The sequence below is a fragment of the Pezoporus flaviventris genome, unplaced genomic scaffold, assembly GCF_033815535.1.
Source record: "Pezoporus flaviventris isolate CSIRO_AGI_PZ_B2104156 unplaced genomic scaffold, CSIRO_AGI_Pfla_v1 ptg000095l, whole genome shotgun sequence".
Lineage (NCBI taxonomy): Eukaryota > Metazoa > Chordata > Aves > Psittaciformes > Psittacidae > Pezoporus > Pezoporus flaviventris.
In genome coordinates, this window is record NW_026892643.1 from 1,795,862 (window position 1) to 1,823,072 (window position 27,211).

At 39.7% G+C, this 27,211-nt stretch overlaps 1 protein-coding gene across 2 annotated transcripts in view; it reads right to left on the reverse strand.

Moving 5' to 3' along the window:
- Positions 1–25,389, reverse strand: part of DNAJC3 (DnaJ heat shock protein family (Hsp40) member C3) — a 32,708-nt gene extending 7,319 nt beyond the window's left edge. Inside the window, exons 1-9 of one of the 2 annotated variants that reach the window (XM_061476248.1) lie at positions 25,185–25,389; positions 19,097–19,207; positions 15,900–16,024; positions 14,769–14,843; positions 5,630–5,782; positions 4,137–4,318; positions 2,247–2,366; positions 332–437; positions 108–228 (exon numbers count right to left, since the gene is read on the reverse strand). In XM_061476248.1, coding sequence (XP_061332232.1) covers positions 108–228; positions 332–437; positions 2,247–2,366; positions 4,137–4,318; positions 5,630–5,782; positions 14,769–14,843; positions 15,900–16,024; positions 19,097–19,207; positions 25,185–25,266 — 1,075 coding nt within the window. In that variant the 5' untranslated portion in view covers positions 25,267–25,389. Of the gene's footprint in view, positions 1–107; positions 229–331; positions 438–2,246; positions 2,367–4,136; positions 4,319–5,629; positions 5,783–14,768; positions 14,844–15,899; positions 16,025–19,096; positions 19,208–20,804; positions 20,829–25,184 lie in introns of those variants that run through there. The other variant, XM_061476249.1, reaches the window with a different exon arrangement.
- Positions 25,390–27,211: the final 1,822 nt, after the last annotated feature.

Sequence of the window (27,211 nt, forward strand, 5' to 3'; positions counted from 1 at the left end):
ATAACAACATAGTATAGAATCAAAGCGCATGTTAAAAAACAGGCAAAAGGCTGACTGCGTTTTAAATGCACACAAAAAAGTTATGTGCAAACAGCATACAACTGTACCTTCTTCATAAAGGTCTTCCAGCAGATAAGCTTCTGCTCTGTCTTTCAGGGCATTCACATTGGTTGACTCCAGCTGCAAAACTTCTGTACAAACTTTTATGGCTTCTGTAGCCTGCTGATTCTAGGGAGGAGAAAGTACAACAGAAGTCATATAGTGCTGTGGCTTGTTTATTTTTGTGGTGTTTGCTTTAAAGAAGTTTACAGACAGATATAACCAGTATTACCTTTGACAAGCAGTGGCAGATCCTTTCTTTGGCACGAGTAGCATAAATTGGGACATCTGGCTCAGTTTTCATTACAGCCTCATACTTACTGATAGCATCTTGATACCTGTTTAAATCACAGTAAGCATAACATCATGATATGCAGTAACAATTTCATCGTGTGATGTATTTACAAGTTTCAAAATTCACAGACTTTTACATCCTTATAGAAATGTACCTTAACTTTAGTAGTTTTAAAGGTGTGGTGTGAGACAACAGTATGAAGAAACCTTTCAGCCACTTCAATTACATCCCCATTCCCTTTTCTGTGCTATGAGACAGAAGAGCAGGGACTATGCCTGGCACAGTTTTGCAGAAGGTAAAAACTACCCCTCACTGTGCACAGACAACAGTCTCTAGATTTGCCTCCTGTCCAACACACCACTCTGTACTTGGAGAAAAGCATTTCCCTCCCTGATACACAAGATGGCTAAAACTGGAGTCTTGCTGTGAGCACTGTATTGCTTGCATTTCTTGGTACAAAAAGACAAGTCCTTTATGGCAGCTTGGATCAGATGGTTGTTTTCTCCCTTCCTCCTCCTCACAAGTCACACAGTAAAAGGTATTTTTGCTGTGAAGGTTTCAAAAATGCTTAAGTTCCATGGTTTGAGTAAGAAATTGGTTAGAACATTCACCTAAAAATGCAAGCATGTGACTGAACCCATGGGTTGCTACAACCTAGGAGAAATTCAAGCCCAAAGAACACTCCCTGAAAATGTGCTGATACTTGATTAAATAGAAGACTGAAGTGAAAAGACTCCAAACAGATTGCTAACTTAATAAAATTGTCTTCAGTAGTGCTAATTCACATTCCTATACTGCATTTTGAAAAGCCACCTTGACAATGTTTAATCACGTATTAGGGGTCCTTAGATTACAGTTGGATGTTGTGTGCTTGATAGCACACAAAACTGAAATAAAGAAACAGAAGAATACAGAGGCATTGTCTATCATTTAGTAGAGTGCATTAAAGAAGCCCATTAGTCAGATCCATTTTTGCTGGCAAGGGACTGTAGAATTACTAGGTGGGTTTAATCTAAAAACATGGGCTTTTAATCACAGAATAGCTGAAGTTGGAAGGGACTTCTGGAGGTCATCTGGTCCAACCCCCCTGCTAAAACAGGGCCACCTAAAGCAAGCTGCCATATCCAGACCTGATATCCATATCCAGGACCATATCCAGATGCATTCTGAGTATCTCCAAAGCAGGGAGACTCCACAACCTCTCTAGGTAACCTGCACCAGTGAAAACAAGGGGGTACTGGGAAGCATTTCCTTATGTTCAAATGGAATTTCCCATTTCCCCTTGCATCCATTGCCCTGGTCCCGTCACTGGGCACTATTGAAAGGTTGCTGCACCCTCTGCATCCTCCTTTCAGGTGTTTATATACATTGATGAGACCACCCTGTAGAAGAGAATGCTCACGGGGAACAGTCAAAGCTATTTCAGCCTTTCCTCAAAGGGACAGAGATGCTCCAGTCCCTCCATCATCTCGGTGGCACTTTGCTGGACTTCCTCACTCCGTAGTTTCATCTCTCTTGTACTGGAAAGCGCAGCACTCAGGTGTGGCCACATCAGTGCCAAGAAACAATATATGAGAGCTGACAGATATCATCCCTATCTCAGTCTTACTACTTTCTCTACAAAGAAGCTAACCACGCAAAGAGAAGACAGTGGCATTCAGAAGGAATGAGAACAGAATTGTCACTATGTGAGTCAATATTTATCTTGATAGTAATTTGAGCGCTATGCTCTGTTATCCACTTTAACTGTCAGATGCAAAAAGCATCACTTAACTCCTCAATCAATAGTAAGTTGGCACCTCAGCAGTGGCTGGTTTTCCTCTTTGTTTTTAATATAGCAGTGAACACTTACCTGCCTTCTCGGATGAATTCCTCTGCTGACTCAATCTGCTTATTGAGTTTCTTTACTTGTTTATACAGAGAGAAGCACTGCTTGTGATCTTGGTCCAGTTTCAGACACTCCCGGACTTCACTGTTTCCAAGGAGATAGGAATGGAAAATAAAAACAAAAACCGAAACAGAAGACATCACCACACACAATGAAATTTCATCTAGAGGTGCAATGTAACATCTATAAGCTGTCCAGAACAGTTATGACTTTTACACTATCTCTCCCTTCATTAAAAAATGAATTTAAAGTGAAACAAAAAAGACTTCCAGAACATACAGGAATATTTGTCTGGTTTTGGGTATAATTATTTTGTACTGCCAAATAGACAGAGACTGACGAGTGTAACACTAATAACTGACTAAACAGCGGAAGAAAAATATACCCTGGGAATGAAATTAATAGTCATCAGGTATCAGATGCAATAGGTTGTGATTTTCTTGTATATTTAACTCGGCTGTATTACAATACCCATGTAGAAGTATATTTTATACTGCCTGAAACAGATGAAGTTCAGCTAAGACCCATTCTTTTGATGAAATCTCAGCCAAACCTGAGCCTGACTTTTCACTGCAAAGACTGTTTAATCAGACTCTGATTAGGGCAGATACCTCTTAAAATAGGCCAAAGTCTTAAAACCCTCCAGAATGCAATCATATGAAAGAACAGAAGTTTTGTACCATACAGAGTCATCATAGCACAACCAAGGTGTTATTTTTAGAAGGAGATCACAAAAATCTCATTTTCTTCCTAAGCACACACAAAACCACCTATTATTTGAAAATCATTAAGCCTGTAAAGGTAAACGGAAGAAACTAAGGGAAGGACACAATTCATTAGCCAGCAAGTCCAAGAGCTATACAACTCTCATACTGTATCTTATGATGCAAGAAATAGAAAAGTGACAGAGAAGAATAAAGGAGAGGCTTATTCCTTTATACTGATACTACTCTATTCTTCAGCAGCTCTCTCAATTGCACTTGTAAAAACTTTTTGATTAAGTTATTAACAGAGTGTGCTCATGTGTGGATTTGAGGGAGTGGGTGGGAAAAGAAATCTTACTAAAGAGATTCTGTAGTAGAAACCATATTGGAAGGAACTTGGAGATGAAGGTAGAGCATCTGAAGTGATGAGCTGCACAGAAACCACTCATGTGCAAAAAGGATTATATCATTTGTCCAGCTAGGCATAAAGTTAAGAGTCTAGATTGGGCAAGTGCAGTAATCTGCAGGACTGACTAGGAATGTATGGGAATAACACCTTAAACTTAAGTGAAAATGAATAAAAAGGTAGGGTGTTGTCAAAAAGTACTCCAATACTGGACACTGCCCATAAGAATGAAAGATTGGCAGCTCTGGATCCCCAGCTTCTTACACTTGGATGCTTCTGGACTTTTTCTTTATTTATAAGCTTGTAATCCTTTGTTTCTACTCTTCAAAATAAAAACCTAGCCTAGCCCTAAGACCTAATGCATACATTTTTTGTTTCCACTGTAAACTTCAGCTGGATGAAGTCTGAAGGTTAAAAAAAAAAAAAAAAAAAAAAAGAGCTTCACCAAAGCAAGTTTAGAGATGGAGAAAAGCAGTAAAGTAAGCAACTCTGACAGACTTGCGCTATGGCTTCCACTTAGGTAAGCAAGATGCTACGAACCACTGATGGCTGGTCTGCCAAGAATAAACATGGTGTCTTCCCTTGCGACTCTTAGCTTCTGGAAAAGAGCTTCCTTTATCAGATCTAAGCCAGAGGTGCTACTCCATCCAAAAACCAGACAACATAGATATTTCATGGTTTATCATGACCTATATCATCACACTGTGTCTCAATTATAACGGTTACAGCAAACAGGAAAATTACCTGAGTGACAATTCATGGTCCCCCAATTGATAGTATATTCTGCTGATTTTATAGAAGGCTTCAGTGTTATCATTCTTTAACTTGGCAGCAGCTTTCAAGTCACTAATGGCTTTGCTTGGTTCTCCTTCCTTTATATAACACTCAGCTCGAAGTTCCCGTAGCTCTGCATCCCAAACACAAACCTTGAGAAATCAAAATTAAAGCTTGTTTTTGGTCTATAACACTTCACTTCTTTTCCTCCCCAGCAAGAGAAAAACCCCATTTAATTTCACTTTGCCACCTGCAATAGCATAAGGTTCAAGCTGCACGCAGAGCACATGAAATTAGCATCTCTGCTTCCTGGTGGATGCTGTGATGCACCTGCCCACATAGAAAACAAAGGCCTGAAAAATTTGTAAGTGATTCAATGAGCTCATGCAGGGAGATGAATTAAATCTGTTGGCACTGCTTAAACTGGGACAGTCTGTTGAGCCTCCAGTGAAGGATATCAGAATCATAACTTCTTACATCTTCCCAAAAGACTCAGGGTAATGAACAGCAAGGACCAAGCTGTCAGATGTCCTCTAGAAAGAAATCTGAGGGCATGATTCAGCCACACAAGATTTGATCTTAGTATCCATATTTTAAAGATAAATATACAGAAGTAATAATGTCACAATATAGCAAGAATAATTACTTAAAAGGAAATGCTAATCATAATTTGTCCTAGTGAGAATTTATTCTGGGTCTTATCATTTGTTTGTAAGCCATCCTTTTGGAGAACAAGGCTTTTATGCTTTTCCACATTCCCTCCCCATAAACAAACTCCCACCCTTTGGCAGTTTCTTCTGCAAAAGCCATAACGCTGCAAATTCCAAATCTGTGTTAATTTGCATGTGAAGAGTTGAAGCAGTTAACAGTCTTCTAATATATGTATCTACATGACACACAAAATACCCACGATGAATTATCTACACTTATATGATCAGCCTACCTATACCGATTAAGATTCAATACACACAGATACCTACGGAACAAGCTGTAAACCAGTGAGCTGTTTACATTTCTAACTTTATGTTTTTAGTCTTTTGTTACTTCATTCACTCAAGACAAAACCTGCCTGCATACAGGCAGTGAAAAATCTAGATGACAAACCTACACCTTCTATATTTGGCAAAACTTTAGTGGTTTGAGAAGGATTTACATCCCAGCTTCCCCAGGAACACCAAACTGAAAAAAAACAGAAAAGTATGATCAAGGAAATTATCTGCAACATAAGACTGGCTGAAGTTCTCTCTTTAACCCAAACTAAAACCTATTATTTTGACTTTTTGCAGGTAGTGCTCAGCATTCGCTACTCTCCAACTTCATTATGGACTCACAGTGCTCAGCAAAACTGGGCCAGTTACACCAAGTGTTTTCATATCAGTGAAAAAGTTATTAAACAAAAATACACAGATGTCAGACAGGAGCTCATACTTCCCTTTCACAGTACCATTATACTTCACACTTACTGCCAAGATTTCATCAAGAAGAGAAATAGCGGCTTCATAATCCTCTTGCTGGTAGGCAGATAATGCTTGTGAATGCAGGCGCTGTAGCTCATCAGATTTTGTCAGCTGAGTCTGGGCTTCTTTTTCCTCATTATTGCTAGGACTGGATTTGAGCTGCAAGCATTAAGAAGGAGAGAGACTGAAATGCTTGTTCAAGGATGTCTTTTTGTCCCATAAATAATCATATCACAGAGAACTGACTAAAGCTGCCAATAAAGCCAAATCAGTTTTAAAATTCCACTGGAAATGTTTCCAACTCCAAACTTCAGAAAAAAGACAGGCATTTTTAGCTTCAATACAAGTTGTAGAAAGTGAGACAAATCCAGTTCCTCATGCCACGGTGCCTGATTGCTTACCACTGGACACATCATACGTAAGTTAGTCCCCCCCATCACCATGGGAAGTCTCATGGATCTCTCAATTGTAGTCTAGTTAATTCATCTGTCTACAGTTATCATACACTTCATTCCTCAGCATCAGCAGAAATATCCACATAGTATAATCACATATCGGACATTAAGCACAATATGTATTCATAAATTCGTGACAGAAATAACTGTAACATGTCTCAGACAGCATTACTGTAAAGCTGTTTCTTCCATTTTCCCCATAAAAAGTGGCTACAGCAGTAAGTTAAGTTGCACACATGGAGGAAAGGCTCAACACTGGGATCAGCTAGGAATCTACGCCTTTTGCTTCATACGTAGTTGTAAACAAGCCTGAAGTTTTCTTCTACAGACTCCCATTTCTCAAGCCCCCCTCTCTGAGTAAGTAGGTGTTATATTGCATTTGCCTTCATTTGTTTAGGGAGCTTTGTATTTTCAGAGAAAATTTTGAAAATCCCAAAACCTCACAGGCACCTCCGCTACCACCCAGAAGACCCAGGGCCACAAGGATGACTGGGGTCTGGAGCATCTCTCTTACAAGATGAGACTGCATGAACTGGGCCTGGTTAGTCTAGAGAAGACTGAGATGGGATCTCATTAATGCATATAAGTATCTCAAAGGTGGATGCCAGGAAGATAGTGTCAGACTCTTCAGTGGTGCCCGATGACAGGACAAGGAGCAGTGGCCACAAACTAATATGTGAGAAGTTTCACCTCAACATGAGGAAGAACTTCTTTATACCGAGGGTGGCAGAGCACTGAAACAGGTTGCCCAGAAGGGTTGTGGAGTCTCCCTTTCTGGAGACATTCAAAACCTGCCTGGATGCATTCCTGTGTGACCTGCTCTAGGTGGCCCTGCCTTGGCAGGGGGGTTCAATCACATGATCTCCAGGGGTCCCTTCCAACCCTAATGACTCTGATTCTGTAAAGACAGATATGGGCCAGGAAGAATCTGTCATTCCCTTGTGAAGCCAGGAATTTATTTGTAAGATTAGCCTGGATATGGCACTGGCTCCATACTTGTTGCCAATCAGAATGACTATCAAAGTTTTAAAAAGGACAGACCACCAGGACTTGAATTTTTATTATTATTTTGTTTGCTCTAAAAAAAATTTGCACTACCATTTCTTTTTTTTTTTCCTTACACAAAATGTTAACTAAAGTTACTGGGTCCTCAAAATCACCCCCTACTTTTTCTTTCCTCCTTTATCTCGAAGTGGTCTGTTCCCTTTTTCTCATCAGTAAGTTCTTCAAACACTCAGATTTTGTGCTTCAAGGTAACGCAATTCTCAATGTAATCTACATGTAATGTAATTCAAAATCAGCCTTCAGAACACCTTAACAAAATTCCCCTTGGTTCTAACACTGAAGGATATGAAAGGAAAAAGCCTAAACACCACATTAAAAGCATGCACAAGTCCCACCTCTATCTTAGATTCATTTTAGGTCTGTCTGAACCTTACGCAGTTGGGTTTTATTTTACTCTGGCAAAAAATCAAGTTGTACTTGGACATGAAAATCATCATTTATCCCCTACACCATCTTGCAGCACAAGGAAAGGAATGGGATCAAAGATTTTTCTACTTTGTAGGCTAATTCCCAATATAAGTCTCACAAAGCTTTTCTTCTGGTAACAGCAGAAACTCTGCCTATAAACCCCTGATGCTGTGCATCCTGCTTCTCCTCCAGATCTGGAGCTTGTAGCAGAGAAAAATTTCTGCCCCTGTAATTTTAAAGTTCCAAAGCTGCAAAGCTCTCTGAAGTTCTGAACTCTTTAGTTCCAGCTGACGTGCTTAATTTCTCTCTATTTCTTAGCATTTTCCTCTCTTAAAAATAAAGAGCTTTTGCTATGGACAAGCCTTATGCTTCTGTTTAAGCTTATCTCACAGTAACACTGCACTCAGACACACCGTATGTTTCTTGTTACTTATCTGGAGAAAAATGTCAGTGGAGTATGAAAAGCAACTCTGCAACCACACAGACAATCCCAACAGTAATAACAACCATTTGAGTGAAACATCCTAGATAATTTTGGGTAGTACAAATCATCCAGGTAAAGAAATAAATTTCTCAAGCTATCATTTAAACTAAAGCCATCAAGTGTTTGTGTGCTACAGTATGATGAAAATATACACTCAGAAACTCTTATTAGGTAATTAGTGCATTGCTATGATGGTTTAATCAGTAATGTTAAATAAAGCTTTTTCATTCAGCTCCTAGGAAAAGGCTGAAAACATGATGTAGTTACTTAATACTCTCATTTTGGTTTGCTTTCCTCCCTTCCCCTCCTCCCCCTATGTTTTTGCCCTGTAATCAGAGGACTGTCATTATTTCAAATAACTGAAACGTGATTCATTATTTCTGCTTTTCCTGTGGAGCAGTAAGCCTGGGGGTGATAACTCAGAACAACTGCTTACACTAAGTATGCTAGAAAGGAACACAGTATCAAAGGAGCAAGAAAGGAGCAAAGTATTATAAAACACCCTTCAGCTGAATTTAATACAGGTCTAAGGCAAACCTAATGCTCCTCTACATGCTTCATTAGTGGCCTCAAGGCACAAAGTCAGAAGCTATGCTCTGCTCAGTTCTGCTGGACAAGCAGACTGCTACTGGTGAGTGTATTCTCAGTACATGCTTTGCTGTCTGATGTTTACTACATTCGGATTAGAACTGTAAATTAGTTGCCGTTTAAATTGCAGTAGAGCTAGCCATCTGTTAACAGCAGCTTTCATTTCCTACTGACACCCAGCACCCCAAACCTCCACTCAATTCCTGTACAGAAAATAAAAGACCAGGATACAGGACTAGCTTTGTTACTATAAATAATTCTCTATCACAGATTTACTACTATGGGTGCTGCTTTGTTTTATAGCCTAGTCTCAATACAGGGAAGAAACCCACCCTAGATTAAGCAAAACCCCCACTCCCCTTCTTCCCCCCATTTTCCCCTCCCCCCAGTAAACAAGATTAAAGGGAACAAAATCATCCTCCTCTCTCAACTAAGTTGAGCTTTAAAGCATTCACACATGTATCTATCTTTTTCCCTGTTACTCTCAGTGAGGAAGCTAGCTTCTTCTAGAACTTTATCTCAAGGTACAAAACTTTACAACATTACCTTACTGCACCTAGGACAGTCGAAAAAAAGGTATTAGTAGTTCACTTCATGAAACCCAGCATCTTCTTGGCATACAGAAAGCGTTTAGATCATTTCTACTCTTAAGTAGGCAGCCTTGGAATGGCTGTGTTGCATTTGCAGTCAAACATCAAGTATTCAAAAGTTTTCTGATGGGAAAAGCATTTTAACAAGGTAAACAATCCATGCTGGTTTTCAATAGGCAACATCATGACACACACACACACACACACACACACACCCCAAACTGCCATATTTCACTGCATTTCACAACTCCATCAATATGACCTTCCTAACTACACACAGAAGAAACAACAACCACAAACAAAGCAACATCAAAAAATAAGAATGCACCACTACTTCAGAAAAATTTGTTAGTAGCAGGGCATCCAAACTTTATCAGCAGTGACAAAACACTGAAGTGAGACCAATGTTAAAACTACATAGGACCATTTGTGTCTTGTGTGTTGGATGATGCTCAGGTTGTCCAGAGAAGCTGTGGATGCCCCATCCCTGGCAGTGTTCAAGGCCAGGCTGCATAGGGCCTTGAGCAACCTGATCTAGTGGAAGGGAACCCTGTCCATGGCGGAGGGATTGGAACTGGATGATCTTTAAGGTCCCTTCCAACCTAAACCACTTTGTGATTCTATAAACAGAGCGAGTACCTCCTGCTATCAAATTTAGTATGAACTCTTTGCTTCAGGATCTTTTCTCAGAAGCATAGCAAAGGGTTAAAAGACATTCCTAAACTAATTCAGCAGTTTAACAATCTGTCGTGCTATCCATCTACACAGTACTACATCTTTCTTTGCAATGGCTCATTAACAATACAGGAAGAAGTTGGGCACTTAGCACAGGAATTCTAAGGAAGAAGCAGTTACAACCACCTTAAGAAAAAACACCAACAAAGAACTCTAAATCCATACTCAGAACACAGATTAAAAATACACAAACAATTCACCAGTAACATTTGAGTATCTTAGTATATATTATAAAGACATTATCAATTTGAAAAAAACTCATAAATACTGTAGTTAAAATCAAGTTATTGTTAAAAATAAATGTTACAGATACACTGTTTCTAGAGTGGTCCAGGGCCACTAATGTAGGCATACATCTACACATTCTAAGGCTGTTTTATTTTCTTCCTTCTTAAATGTGTAAATACGCAAGCAATGAAAATTGCTTTGGCATGTGAAAAACATTCAGGGGAACTGAAGAAACCTCCACTGTTTGTGTTATCTAAAATTAAGACATCCACATGCTCAAGAACAGTGCACAAAGGAAAACTGCATTGGCAGAGCAATGTATTAGGTAACACTACTGTGATGTTAGGCAGATGGAAAAAAAGCAAGGAAATACCTTGTAGTCTTTACCTAGAAAGCTACAGATGATCACAGTACCGCAGAGGAATGTATTTGGAAGTCTAATGTTACTTTGATCTGGTTACTACAGCTTCAAATACCCAACCCAAGATTCCCTAGTAACTTACTCAAATGAGATTAACTTAAAGTGGCATAAAATGGTCTCCTCCACCTACATCCAAAAATAATACTATTACATATAGCAACCAACCACAGAAAACTATTATCCACAACAGCTGAGGACTTCTCTACAAGACAATCTGCAGACGTACAGTGCTCAGTCACTTGGTCTTGGCTGACATCTAGTGGAGCTGGAAGTAGCACCTTCAGTTTCCAGGTTTTTAAATGGTTATGCTTCCAAAGGAGACAGAACTGCATATTTAGGGCACCTAAATTTAGAGTATTTATTGCAACAAACTGCAACTGTAAGCATTATAGTTACTCTCAAACACATGAAGATTAACTTAAAAGAAATATGACAACTTGGTCCTTTCCACACTTTCCAATAGACTAGGCAGAATTTTTGTTCTATTTTTGTGTTGAATTCAGCAATTCAAATGCTTAGCATTTTCTCTAGCACACAAGCAGGGTCACAGACATTATAAGGCATATACAAAGGGCTTCCAGGACTTGCATTGCTTTTGTCACCTTTTCAGGCCTTCCATCAACCAAAGCATATCAATAATCCTTTTATTTTCACTAAAAATCACATGTTTGCAGTTAAAAAATATTCCAGCAGATTGAGGCTACAGATATGAGCACTGATGTGCCCGCAGATCTGTCCTGTTGACTTCTATTATTCAGAAACTACTAACCAAAACAGAAGGAACTTGGTATTAAAGCATATGAACACTCAACCAAAGTTGGAGCAGAGAATACTATTCATATGCTGTGAGCAGTAACTTTCTGAAGTGCCCACAGGACTTCTTAATCCTCGATACATCCTTAAGACTCTGAACACCAGAATTAAGACCCCTATGCTGACGTTTGTTGTACGCTTTGTTACCCTCTAGGTCCTAGACTTCAAAACAGGTAACTGAGTTGCAAAGGAAAATGCTGAGCAGCCTGTAAAGATTACCAAATTGTGATTCTGTATTACTAGGTGGAAGAAGTCCTGGTCCATATAAGGAATTTCATCAGCTTCATGCATCTGTTGACTAAAAGGAGAGGTTCCTAGAAATGTAGTATTGGTTAGTATCCCTGCAGCATTCAAGGTCAGGCTGGATGGGGGTTTAAGCAACATGGTCTAGTGGAAGGTGTCCCTGCCCATGACCGGGAGGTTGGATCTAGATGATCTTTAAGGTCCTTTCCAACCCAAACCATTCTATGATTCTATCACTTTATGTTGAGGCATAAGTCTGAATCACACTTTCTACTCAAACCTCATGATTAATTTCAGCCAACAGGGAAGTACAAAGCAGACACAAAAAATAAAGGCACCTCAAAACAATGCATGAAGAATCATGGGGCTTGAAGAATCTCTGCCCCTGAAAGGAGTGCTCCCATCCTTTCCAGTCAGGCATTCCCACTGCCTGCCCTCACACTGGCACTGCCTCACGAGACAGCCAGTACTAGTATGCCACAGGAGGCAGAAACACCCAAACCGAGAAACTGTTCTGCTCAGCAATCAGGTAACTTCGAAGAGGTACAGAGTGCTCCTGAAACTTTTCCCCATGTATTATAAAGCCATGCAAATAGAATTTAAGGATATAATTTTTTTTCTTTTCATGTTTATACATTAAAGGATAGGGTTACTACTATATGTAAAGAATAGTTTCAATGATTCTTTCAAGCTCTACACAAAACTGCTGTTACAAGTCGGGAAAGTTTACTTGTCATTTCCCCCCCCCATATGGACGTGCTAATTTTTTCTTGATATTTCTCTGCCTCAAAAATTATTGCATCTCCTGAAACACTGAGATCCCTTTCAAGAACATGACTTCGAGAGGAGGGATGGGAAGAAAAAATAATGCTTTTCAGAGTCTCCACAGGGATTCAGACTTTGGAATATGCTTGGAGAAAACATTTTACAGAGAGGTCCCTACATCAGTCACCTTGCAGTTCTGGTAGGCACACAAAGGAACACTGCTGACATTGACTCTTAATGCGAGCATCACACGGGGAATTACAAACCATCTCATTCCTACATGTCTGTCTTTAGTAGTCTAAGTAAAATTACTCACCCTAATTTCCACACCCTGACCTGGTTTCTCCAACTCAAAAGTGGGAAATACTTTAAATTCTGATCTGCTCCCTTGAAGTCAACACCTGACCCAAATTGTCTCCTATGTGAAGTCACACGAGAGAACACATCTACCATCATTCAAGGGTATATAATCTATTTCAAAGAAGGCTTTACCAGAAGAAAACCCATCTCATCTATGCAACTATTTCCTCAGGAAAATAAAATAACACTGAAGGCAAAAACTCCCACATTTTTACATCCTACAATTCATTTCTGTATGTGTATGATGGTCTCAGGACCACCTACTCTCAGTAACATCCTGCAACCCTGCACAGTAAACAAAGTGGATTATTTTTCTTCAAAGCAAGACTTTCAGCAAAAAAGAATGGATGGGGTGAAGGTTTGTTCTAAGTTTTGGGGTTTGTTGTTTGTTTGTTTTATTTTTAAATACAGCATTTCCACCTTGTCTTTCCATAATACTCATCTTCTGCAGACTCAAACATATGACCAGGCTGCTGCATGCCTACTGACTTACAGTAACTGCAGATTTAGAGCCTGCACACAACTAATGCAGGATGGCCCAAGTTTTTCTCCAATTTAGCTCCAGATCTGGGCACAACCTGCTGATGTGCTACACGCTTAGTCAAAATGAAAGCAGTCCAGTTAGGTGATATCTGGGCAACAAAGCGAGAGGCTAGTGAGCTCTTCAGATCCTGACCTACATTTACTCAGCTAAAGAGCATAATCAAATTACATACTCTGTTCACATGTAAAACACACAATTTGAGGTATTCAAGTCCACAACTTAATTTTAGCCTAAAAGCTTTTGAGATCCCACTGGTATTTCTTTCACTGTATCTACAATAGCAGTAGAGATAACTTTTAAGGTACAACTTATTTTTTTTGGCTCCTTGACCACTGAATTACAATGTGAGCCAAAGCTTCCTTGTGGCTAGCATTGCCCCTACCACTTTTGGTAGCAAAAAATAAGAGTCTGAATGTAAAAGCCTTGAGATCACTTAAAGAGATACTCAATCCCTAACGGACTTCCTCCTTCTTTCCTCCCCTCTCATTTACGAGAAAAAATACCAAAGACTAAAGGCAGCAATCTTAATTTTTGCAGTTGGCTTGGAAAATGGCAAGTTCCTTGACAACTGACTGTAGCATTTCCATTACATAGCATTAAGCAATACTTCAAGAAACAGTAACTGCAAAGAGATGCATACACACTATGACATCATGTAGTTGCTATGGCAGCAACTATGTCCTCTGTTAATCAGAGCTGAACATTCTCCTGCATTTGCAAAGGGCAGGGCTGCACTGCAATCCGATGCGCAACTGCAGACCACACACTCCTAAGAAACATACTGAGGAAGCAGCAGCAGCTAGAGGAGCCACTGCTACTGCAGCTTTGCTACAAACACAAAGACACCATGGTGCATTTATACCTGCAAGAGAAATTCCTCCCAACTGCCCCGCAGAGCATACAGTTCAATTGGTCTGGTTTTGTCATACATACTCACTAGTAAGATTTCCATTAACCATCTGTAATCTGCAATGCAGAGCTGCATTCTCCATCAAACTCTTCAAAGAAAGTCAACAAGGCAGCATCAATTACACTTGCAAATTCTATTTATTTTGGCATAAGGAATATGCAAGCTGCTCAAACTAGCAACTCTTGAAGGGTAAGAATAAGAATGAATCTTATTTATTCTCATGCTTACAGAAATTCTGTGCAGAAAGGGAACAGAGTTTCACATTTTCTCTGAGGAATTTTGTTCTAGATCAGTTTATTTTTGCAATGTAAGACTGAAATGCACAAAATACCCATGAAAAGAAAAAAAACCCAACCCCACCAACCCAAGTGAGCTTTAGGTGAGTAATATCCAAGTGTGTTTCTATGGAGACTCTGAGCACTTTCTGATCATGGAGATTATTAATGTCATGTCTCACATAAAATATGGGGAACTACTCAGACTCGGAACCCAACCTTAAAAGCAGTGATGTAATTCGAATTAGGCCTCCAACTTACCACATTTTTAAAGTCATCCTCTGCTTCATCAAATTTTCCTTGCTTGAGCAGTAAGTGTCCTCTCTGTAATCTCGCCTGAAATAAAACAATTTCTTTTGATGTACAAACTGGAATTCAGCAAATTATGAACATAAACTTCAGCTTCCTTTACCAGGAAAAAGAAAGCTGAATTTTACTACAGCTAACAAACTGAAACAGATCACAACACCTATTCCTCATCTTCTTGATCTGACATTCTTAGAAGGCTTCTTTGACGCCAAAGGATCACTGCACCAGAACTGATGGAGAAAAAGCAGCCACAGTTTTTATGAGCAGCTGAAATTCATGTAAAGAATTCATCTGAAGAGTTGCACAAAACAAAGTAAATGTTTACCTTACACCAGTTACTTGATTATAACTGCTTACAGATTTTTAAGAAATTAGCATAAATAATACACAATATATAATTCCCACATTTAATTCTTCCACTAAAATTTCAAAATAATAGAAGCTATGCAAAAAGACAAGCTAACAACTTAGAAAATTTAACAATATTTTCATACAATAATGAATTTAACATTTACTCCTTTGATGTAAGCTGCACTGGACATGGCACTGCCCACGGAAAAGGAAGATAAAAGAATTAGATAGAGATAACTCCACTATCTGTGTTCAAACTGCAAGGCAGTCTCCCAGACAGTATGCAGGAGCAAGAAAAGCATAAGTAAATCAGAACTTGCAACAATCCCAAACAGAAGGCAGTGAGATTAGGACAATTCCTGTGGAGATGTTTCACATCAAATGCTGATTAAGACAGAAGAGGCATCTGTGTGCTCTCTTCCACTTCTCTGTCTCAGAGGGCATAGCCTTGGTGACTGAGGAGAATAACGACAAGCAAGAGAAGAGAAATGTTCAACATAAACCCATGAGGAACATGAACTTAATTATACTACTACTATTTGTTAGAATAACTGGGTAGACTGTACTCAGCATAGCTACAAATTAAAGTACATACACCACTGCTATTATTTTATCCTGTTTAAAGCCTTCTGAGTAATAATGTATTTATTTCTGTTGAGCAAAATCTGAAAAAACAAATTTGAAGCAGGGGGTTTTTATGCTTGAACACTTTCCAATTGCAGTAATACTTACTGATGTGAAGTCCTGCTTTAATTCAACCACTTTACTTAAATCACGAATTGCTGCTTTTGATTTGCCCATAGCTAAGTACACTGTGGCTCTTCTGTAATAAGCAATGTAGTTATCAGAGTCTCCCTCTGCAAGTGAAGGAACAGTAATCAGAATACTATCTCAAAGCAACTGAAACTTTGGGTACAGCAAAACTTTAATTACTAAAGTTATCTGACTTTTAAGCGACTGGAAAAAAGTGGTATTTATAAACAAGGCATAACATTCGTAACATTATGCAAGCACTATGCAGTTTCATTATGTAACAGTAAAGATAACAGAATTACAGTAAACGCTAAATAAGAGTACTGAAGATGAAACACGTACACATTTTTCAGCTTTGTACGACAAAGCAGCCACTACATACTAACCTTTTATCTCCAACTGCATGCCTACATTTGAAAGCATATTAATGCATAATTCTCCATCCCAGTCCCTGTCAATCATATAGGATGCAAGCAAATAACTCCAAAATTACCAATATGTAAGTCCAATGTCCACATGGACACATAAACCCATCATCTATTGAACTAGCAGCAGCTTCTTTAACACTAAAGTGGACACTAACACCCCCTCTCAATGGAAGACAAATGCACATACATTATTAAAACCCGAAGGCTAACTTCAAGGCCCACATATCCCACACTGTATGCTGGTCAAACTTCCAAGATCCAGCTATTTTAACAATCTTCAGGCTAGCACGTACGTACCCCCTTACAGGAGGCAATTAGTTTCTGAAACTGAATAAGACTTTTCTCAGTATTCTCCTTTATGCAGTATTTTGAAGAAACAGGCTCTCAAGTGTAACTTAGAGCACCCAATCAACCATAGACAGTAGACTTCTACTGTGCTATTAGAAAAAAAAATAAAAATCACCAATCCAGAATATGTAGGCAAGAACACCCATATCTGTGACAGGAAACAAGTATTTATCGTCCTCACCTCATCTGAGGTTAAAGTTGAACTTTAAAATAAATGGAATAAACAGCACTGCCAAAAATCTTATGGTCAGTAACCAAACTTCATAGCTGGCAACCTCTATTAAAAAATGCTAGTTCAGTTACCACTGGAAAAGGTATCTGCACCCTTCCTCTACAATGTCTTGGTTGTGAAAGTCAGAATGTCCAGCACTGAAATTTAATTACAACTCCCATGCTTTATACAAAATGATGGACATCTAGTAAATTCAAATGTTGCTACCTTTAAAAAAAAAGGTGTATTAAGTCCTACTGCATACAACTAAATATGTAGAATAGGCACAAATGAATAGCTGAAACTAAGGAACTTAATTAATACACAAAGGATGAAAGACATGAAAGGAGCAAACCCAGAAAGCACATTCCATCCCAGAAGCATTATGATCTTTCTGACAGTCAGACTATGGTTTTGTCTCAGTTCCCCAGTAACAGTAATGAACAGCAGTTGACATTTACCCAGAGAGAAAGCATAAGCCATCAGCATGACAGGACTGAAGAAAGAGCTGTAAATTTAGCTGGAGAGAAAACGGACAATAGCTTTCTTCTACTTTAGATGTTTGAACAAAAGCAAAAAAAAAAAAAAAAACTACCACAAAAAGAAAAAGGAAAAAAAAACAGGCAGGCAAAACAAAACTATCCATTTACCTCTCTGTCTATAATAATGTAATACAGACAAATTAGCATTAGAAAAATTTCTTCTCCCCTCCTCTACAAACACAGTAGGCAAACTGTGCTTACTATCTTTTCAAAAAGGCAGAATACAAAGAAGTCTGATCACAGTTCAAGCAATCAGGCTCAAATCAACATACAGGTAAGAATCCTGTCAAGGTCACAACACAGGTGGTCACACCATAGTTCTATCAGCTGCTCGAGCAAGGCAGAGGGCTTCTTTCATGCAGGCACCTCACCCCACTGCCAATCTTTGCAGCACCACCAGCATCTGAATGGCCACAAACTGAACTGGACTTCTCACCAAATCCAAGTTAAAGCTTGCAAATCAATAATAAAGGAATAAGACATGCTGTAACACTAACTCTGCTCAGATCCCACAGGAATGCTTTGACAGCAACACACAAGCAAAAGGTGGAACAAGGAGCCTTTTGGTACAGCAAGGAGCTTCCATATCACAGAGAAAGAGGAAGTTCCCCCTCCACTCCCTTTATGAAAGAGAGGTTTATCTTAGAAAACTCACAGAAAATATGAGTAACTCAAAAATCAGCAAATATTTCATTTACACATCACTATTAGACCTAGACATAAATAGAAAAGCCTCAATAGTATGACTTGATGTGTAACACCTTTGTATTATTCTTCTCAGAGAAGATTATGCACTTGTACAGATTAAAAAGTCCAACAACTTTTAAAATATAAAAAAATTCAATTGAGAAATTAGTGTTAATGAGACTGCTCTTTACTAGTGCTCTGTCTTTACACTTCAATTAAAGGATTTTAACCAGCCAAGTTGTTTTGAAATTTATAGAAGCAAACATTTAACTCCTCAGTTTGTTGAAAACATAGAACATCATAACTAGTTGAACATCACTAGTTGAGTTTGAGAGTCACAGTTAATATATTCTTCACTACCAGTTCAGCATCTCAAACTTGTAGAATCAGTTTCACTGAGGTATCACCCACCTCAAAAATAAAAAAAAAAACAACAAAAAGCCAACAAACCAACCCCCAAACCACACACCCCCCCCAAAAAAAGCAAAAAAAATAAAAATATACTACACCAAAAGACAAAAAAGAACTACTTTAAATGTTGGGGTTTTAATCCATTCTTTCTTCTCTCCAGCACGGTAAACTCAACCTTTCAAAAACTACCTTCAAAAAACTTCATAAAGACAAAACCTCATCTTGATGGGATTAGATACAGGGAACACCTCATCAAACAATGCCATGATCAATTGTCACTGCTTTCATACAGCTAGCTTGCAGAACAGCAGTGATTTAGTGTTCACATATCAGTTTCTTTTATTAAAACCAAAGCATAAGTATTCTACTACATCTCTTTTCGCTCCTGTCCAAACTGCTGCATAAAGATGCCCAAAATTCTGTGACTCATGGAATGCAGTTTTCAAGAAAGCAGAATGCTTAATGAAGCAAACAGTGAGAAAACAAAAAAATCCAACCGAAACATCCAAACTTATTTCAGTGCAAGCATCACTTTCCAGAGATACATACCTATAGCTGCGTGAAAGTGAGACAAAGCATCTGCTAGCTGTCCAGCAGCCAATAACTTCTTTCCCATTTCAAGTTGCTTTTCTACTTCTGCATTTGTTCCACATTCAGCTCCTTAAAGAAAGGCAAGATCAAGGTTCTGAATAACTAGTATGATTATACCAAAAGCATACAGTGATAACACATATAACAAGCAGTTACTGATATAAAGGCAGTCACACATTCCTGTACTAATACAATCAGCAACTTAAACACTGTCCCTAAAATTACAATGTAAATAGATAAGCATTGTAAAGCACCATACTGGAGAAGGCGTCAAATAGGCATTTCTTCTCCTGTCTGTACATTCAGTAACATACTTTTTGCACACCAAGCTTTATACATCAACTATAAAAACAGTTTGACAAAATAAATTTGTGTGAACTTTCAATTAAAAACCATCTAAAAAAAAATTATCATAATGCACACATAGCAAAGAAAAGGGCTTGAAGTTAAATTTCATGACCCTACTTAGGACTCAACCGAGAACAGTTAGCTATCTGAGTGACTGGCTTCTAGTCTACTGCAATTTTGTTTCGTTTACTTTATCATTTCCAAGGCAAACTCTTTCCAGGGCACAAGTTTTGATATCAACAATTAAGATTCTTCCCCCCCCCCCCTTTTCATTTAACTGGAAGTATGAAAAATCACACTAAAGTGGTATGTTTTCAAACTGCCAGTTTCAGTTGAAAGCTAATGAATTGCTGCTGTACAATGAACAGGGAAAGACTATTGTTCAGAAGAAATGAGTAGCTGAATTCAAGCACATGCTGTACATCCATCAATTCAGCCACAGAGATTTTTCATTTGTAGCACTTACAGCAATCTGCAAATCAGGACAGACTTTCACTACAACTTACCAGTTTATGACTTAAAATTTTCACACTATAAACAGTTATCTTTTAATAAAAGCATACCTTATGCATAAGTTTAAGCAAGGTAGCAAACTAAAATCCTGAATAAATACAATTAGTGGGAATCAACTTCTTTCAGTCAGGTTTTGTATCAAGCTAATTCAGACAGGCACTTGAATTAACCTCAAATACAAAAATGCAACAGCACTTTGAAGCTGTTTCTTAGAGTCTGAATAAAACTGTTAACACTACACAGATTGGAGGAAAGCATATCAAAACTCCTCACATTGACAGGTGATTAAACAACAAAGTATTTGTAATGAAAAGAACATTGATGTCTGGATCACCAAATCCTTAAGATTTTTAGACCCAGGAGCTCTTGGCACTCAAGATCTTAATTTTTCTTTCCTACTCCTTAATACAGTTCATAATTCTTTTACTTCCACAGAAGAAAATTAATGCCCTCTGTATCACTGGAAAAAGATTCACCTGCTAAAAGACTGATAATAATTCAGCAAACTAAATTCTAGAGGCTTCAATTATTTCTTTCAGAACAGTAACACCAAACATTTACTTTTTTTAATTTATGAAAGTTATTTTATAAAATAATCCCCAAGTTCCTGGTCAGTAAGGTTTTTTTTGTTTAAATAGGTAACATTCATATAGTAATTATTATCCTAGAGTCAATTAAGGGTTCTTATTAAACAATGCATTTTAAAATCCATTCTACATTATATATAGCTCTGAAGAAAATATAAATAGCTCCACTGATAATAGAGAAGTATTTGACAGTAATTTTTCCCTACACAGTATTCTACCTCAGTGCAGCTTTTATGTGAATCTCCAATTTTCAGAAAAATAGACATTTTCTTTGCCAGCTTGAAGTTTTTATCACTGAATAAGTCCAATGTCCTCTAAAATGACAAAGCAAGCACTGAAGGGAAGAAAAAAACAAAACAACCCAAACCGAAAAACAAACCCACAAGTTTGGAAGTACACTAACAAAGAATCAGGTATCAAGTCATGAACAGACTGAAGTATTTAACATGAGAAAAAAAAAAAACAACCAAAAAAACAACCAAATTTCTTAAGCTTTGTCTCTCCTGTCTCTCCCTACATATGAATACCTGAAATCTTTCAAAACTTGTCAGTTTGGAGCAGTATCCTAGAAGTGGGTTGTAAATTACTCTTTGATGAGCCTTCCATCCACCTAAACATGGCATTCAATTTTCAGAGTCTCAAGCATCTGAGGGAGTGCCCTTATTTTCACATTTAGTCACACCAGGACAGCTCCAAGAATAGATCTTCCACAGTAAGATGTACCTATACAATTTATACCTTTCAAACACATTATGTTCAGTACAGCTTTACAGTTACATAATACTTTAGGCAGGAGAGACTTCTTTTTCCTTGAAAATATTGAACATTAATGAAATGAGACAAATGACCATTAGTAGTAAGCAGGTAAGTAATAAAAGCAGAAGCAACACAGATAGAGTAATAAGGCCAACTGGAGAGTATCGTATGCTCACTGCAGAACAAGACTAATTATACTAGACATAGATTAAAAGTACGCAAGTTGCTGAACATCTTAAGTTGATGTGGGAATCTCCAGAAGCAGCCTATATAAACAGTGTAACCATGATGAAAAGTGACATTTACCATAACTACTCAGGAACACTGTACACTGACCTGATAGTTGGGCTGATTATTCATATAAAACTACATGAATGCTTACTCATTTTCTGGCTGTAAGCAAACAATCGCTTTAATAAACCACCCCACAGCAACCATCTGCAAACTGCTAACACAGGCACAGAAGTCTAAGGACTCCAATTCTGTGTAACCTATTTGGGTATCTACTCACTCTTTGGGAATGAACGTGAAGACTCAAATTCAACCAGAGGCAAAAAACAACGAAACCCACAGAGTTCTTTCCAGCATATATACAGACATTAGTAAGCTGGTTATGAAGGGCCCAGCGCTGCAGCTGCTTTCAAGTATTTTAATTTGAATGTTATTTCTAAAGCCTGCCTAATTGTTACCTGTTCACCAAGGATGACAGATGACCACACACAAGAGCCCCAGCAGTCAAATCAAGTCAGATATTGTGGATAAGTTCAAGAGTCTGAAGGCCTGGCACTGATGCAAGGATGGAAGAGTCAAAAAAGAAGCCAACAAAACAAAAACAAAACCAAACTTCTCTCAGATAATAATTGTTTCCAGCCCTGTCACCTCAAAGTCAGTCAGAAGGCACAGGAGATGATAAGCAGGTGCAGCTAACCTGTTTTTCCAGTTAAATACATTCACTTCAAAGAAATTTTAACTACCTGGTAGGATTTTTGTTTTATTAGAATAACTGGTGCTAATACATGGATACCTGAGCATGCAAACTTCAACTACATCCTCATATAATCAGTCAGATCCACAGTGTAAAAACCTTAAGAATACCCTTTAACTTGAAAACTGTTTCAAGATTTTACATTTGTCTACACACTCTTCTTTTCCCCCAACGTGGGGAACAGGACTGTGAAAATAAACAGAACTAGTTTGAATTGTGTATCAGAAATCGAGTTGTTTCAAAGAAAATTGAGAAACACGTATGTGACTAATCTTAATTACAGTAATCTTTTCTGTATTTTTTAAAAATAAAGAGCTTGATGTTTGTCTTGTCATGCAAGTAACAGACGGGGGGGGGGGCATTTTGTGATCAGAATGACCCTGTGTTTAGCACAGTAAGTCTTAAGTTTGCTGTTATATTTTAAACAGGTTTGGGCTTTGCTTTTACGTGTGTTGCTTTTCAAGGACAAGAATGAATAAAGAATTGGATCCAACCCCAGTTTGAGAAGCAATACATAAATGCTCACAAGGAGCCTTAAGAGAGCTAGCTGAGCCATGTGTAACTTTCACCTACCAGGTTTTTACTCCCTCTGTTTGCAAAGAAAATTGGTACGCATAGCCAAGACTGGCAAACCAAAAAGCCACTCCCCCATTATTCTTTGGTTTTTGGGGTAAAAAAAAAAACAACAAAACAACAACGAACCCACAAACTCAGGATAGAAATACAGGTGTGGGGCAGAGAAACACTTAAAGCTGGTGGTCTGACAATAACAAGTTGAGCTCTGTTAGTTAGGCTCAAAGCCCGTTTCTTCTTCCCCTTATTATGGTTTTTTTTTTCACTACCAGGAAGGAGTGGGCAACGTTCCTCTACCCTCCTCAGTCACCTCATTTTGTTGCCGTTAATGCAAACAAACGGCCATGAAGGATACATCTTGATTTGTATCAAGTGGGAGCTTATTCAGCACAAGTCAGGGTATTCAAAGAGGAGAAATCCAGGAAACACAACAGTAAGGGCTCAAATGCGACTTGCCACACAACCAAGTATTCAAAAACCTTTTACTGAACTCATTTCTCAGTCAGACAGGAGTATTCATAGGTATTGATACAAAGATACAAAGTTAACACAGGCTGACTGTTCCACCAATTCATGAATTGGCTGTCGAAAGGCAAACTCCCATATCAAGATAGCAAGATGTAAATTAAATATGAACACATTTGAGTTCAAAGACCAGTAATAGTAAAAAAAAATCCAGATATTTAAATAATGTAACCCCCTAAATTCTCTAACTACATTCTCTGGAAAATGAATTCATGAACTAAGAGGTTAGGAAGTTCAGAAAATAAGATCCAGAACCACCACTTTTCATTATATTACTGTTCATCTTTATTAACTGAAGATAATATATCCCAAATTAGGAAAAGGGGCTTTGGTAAGTTCTCATGGCCATTAAACCATATACTTGAAATAAGCTGGCAACTCCAAATAAAGAATCCTCAGTAGGAGCATCACTGTCACAATCTGTAAAGCCAGGCCGGTGTGTGTGTGGGGGGGAGAATTTACAGGGAGAAGGAGGGGAGGGAGAAGTATACTCTGACCACAAGTATTATTTTCCCTTTGACACTACTAGAGTACACATCCAAAAAAAGCAAATCAACACCACAGTATGTAGACTCGTATTACAGAGCATCTTTGCCACAGTATGTGCCTGTTGCCAAATGACCAAAGCAATTATTAATTTAGTAACATCTACCAAACTTTTCATGTCAAGCCAGGTCTTAGGCCTATGGAATTATTCTGACTATTGACAGCTTCAGTTCCACTTCAGTCTGCCAAGGCTAGTTAAAGAACGCTCCTCAGGTGAAACTCTTAAGTGCACAATTGTATAACCAAGTTGTACATTTAACAGGAGCCTGTGAATAAAAGTTTGACCATACAGGTGTTGCTGACAGGGTATTCTGAAAGTGAACAGGCTGCAAAGAGTGCAGATAAACTTCTCTGCTAAACTTCAAATACTGACGTTGAGAAAAAAAAAAAACAAAAAACCAAAGACCTAACAATAAAACAAGAACATAACTAAACATAACACAGCTGTCAAAAGCCTCAGTGAACTTGTAGGTTTGGCACTAGTAATGGCTGTGGCTGAGAAGGACCATGGAAAATGCCTTTTTACTTGGGAACGGCACAAAATTCCTCCAAAAGTGAGAAATTCAAAGCTAGTACAGAAGCGGCCAATACCGTCACACAGCTGCGCTCGATAATACCACGTTTTCAAGACCTCACAGCAGTTTACACCCCAACAGCAGGCCAAGGAATACGAAAGACACACACCGAGCCCCCAGCAGCACCGCCAGGAGCTCAGATAGAGCCAAGCAGGTTACGAACAGCGACGGTGCCCTCATTACACACCCTTCGGAACCGCCTTGATGAGGTGGCAGCTCTGCACCTCCTTCTTCCCCACACCTTGTCCAGAAATACTCGCCTCTCAGGACGGCGGCCCCACCGCCATGGTGCTCGCAGCCCCACGCCTCCCCTCGCCCCGGCCCGGCTCAGGCCCGCCGGCTCCCTGTGGCCAGGCCGCGGCTCCGCTCCGCTCTCCATCAGCACAATTCAACCGGGACCGACACCCGAACACTCCTAATCGTCGCAATCGACGAAGACGGCCCAGAAGGAGGGAGGGCGATCACCCAGCGGCTTCCCCTAACAAGGCATCCCCGTGGGCCCAGCTGCGACCCCATCTGAGGCTGACCTGCCCCAGCGGACCGCGCACGGAAGCGGCGGCCACCTCTATTGCCACACCGCCGGGCCGGGCAAGGCCGAGCCGCAGACTCCCCCGCTCCCCGTCACAAGCTCCACTCACCCTGGTACTGCAGGTCGAAAAGCACAAGCAGGAACGGCAGCGCGGAGCCCAGGCGGCCGGCGGAGGCCGCGGGACACACCATCTCCGCCGCGCCCCGACGCCCGCGGCGACACTGGCGGCGTCCCAGGGCCGACGGCTCCAACCGCTCCGGGGTGGGTCGTGGGCGCCCCTGATTGGCCGCGCCGCGCTCACCCTCCCTTCGCACCCCCCTAACGTGGAAGCGCCCTACAGAGGGAGCCCGTCTGCCTAAGTAGGAGGGCGGGTGAGGGCAAGGCTCCGCGCATGCGCGGGAGAGAACTCACCGCCCTTTCGCGCAAGCTCAGCGGTGCCGGGGCTCCTCCAGCCACCTTCTGCGGCGCATGCGCAGTACAGTAGAGCGACGCTGCTGCCTTCAGCGGAGTTCGGTCGGTGGAGATGGTGGAGTGGGCGTAAGGTCCGGTTCAGCCGCCGCGGCGTCGGCCTCTGTCAGGGAGAGAAGCCCGGAGTGCGACCACCTGCCCATGTGTTTTACCCCGTGTCTCTTTGTCCACGCTCTCCTGCCGCAGCCAGGCTCTTCCTGGGGTGAGGAGCGGTTTGCTCCAGGCCCGGGTTCAGCCCGACTGAGCGTGCTTTGCTGGTGCTGGCAGGCATGGAGGCGGACGCGGCCACCTCGCCCCGCGCCAGCCGCGGGGTGAAACGGCTGCTGGCGGGGATAAGGGAGGGAGTTAGCACTGTCGATACAAAGAGCCACCATTTGGGGTGTGATTGTTGCTGTTACCCTTCAAGGACAGTGTTTCTGACTAGTCAAATTGTAGGAAAATTGTGCATTCTGTCAGAAGTAAATTGATCCTGGTTCATCGCTGTGTCTGACCTAGCACGGAGTAGAGAATGGCAAGTGTGGTTTCAAAAACTTGAGGCTTACACGTCAGATTTGGCAACCACAGAAACTTCTCATTCTGCAAGTACAGTCACATCACCTTTCTTACCCTAGATGATATAATTCACAAGCTTTCTTGAAAGATCATGCTGTTAAAAAAAAAACAAGTTATCCCTCTTCACTTTATTTTTAAGATGATGCTTCAAAGGCATCACCTTGAAATTTGACCTGCAGAAGTAATTGAGAAATAAGAACTTGAAATAATACAAAAGTGTTAGATGTGAAATGAATAATAGATGACACTCTAAGGATGTCAGCATGAAGAAGTTGACAACTCCATGCAGTATGAGTAAGACAAAATATGAAAGCCTAAAGCTGAACTCAGCAGTATGCAGTCATGGTTACAATAAATGAATCAAATTGATTTACGTGAGGAAAAACATACTAGACCAAAGCCAGACAAAATGAACATGGAAGGGGAATTTAAACCTCCAACCCCCTAAGATGACTGAATATAATACTAAAGATTATGACATCCTTAATAACGAGATTAGAAGAAAACAAGCTGGAGAAAACTCAGTACCTCATACAGGAATACCTAGCATAAAGATTCAAGCATCAAAATCCCTTAAAGCAGGACGAAAGTAGTATGATTAAAACAAGTATCATTCTGAGTAGATGCTTGACAGGCCCTTGGTCCTTGACCTTGGCCCTGAAATACTGAGCCAAGGTCAGTATTTCAGGCTGACACAGCAGTGTAAAGAACAGTGTGTAATGCCAACACTACAAAAGGATCTGCTCAAAAAGCATTAATCATTGTCACTCTGTGCTGGAAATGCCACCAGGTGCACAGAATTACACAATAAGTCTTGAAAGAGACCATAAACCATAAAGAACCATTCCTGATTATCACAGATTCCCAAACATGTATTATTTAGATACTAAGTATTAAACTGGAAGAACAAGTTCTTTAACACGTATTCCCTTGTGCGATTTCATCATAGAATCATAGAATGGTTTGAGTTGGAAGGGACCTTAAAACTCATCTTGAAAAAAATCAAATCTAGATTTCAGAAGCAAAAGAGCAGGAAGACTCGAAAGAACAAATGCATGTGGACATGCCAACATATTTTGGAATTTGAAAAACAGCAAAGCAGCACAGCTGTAATGC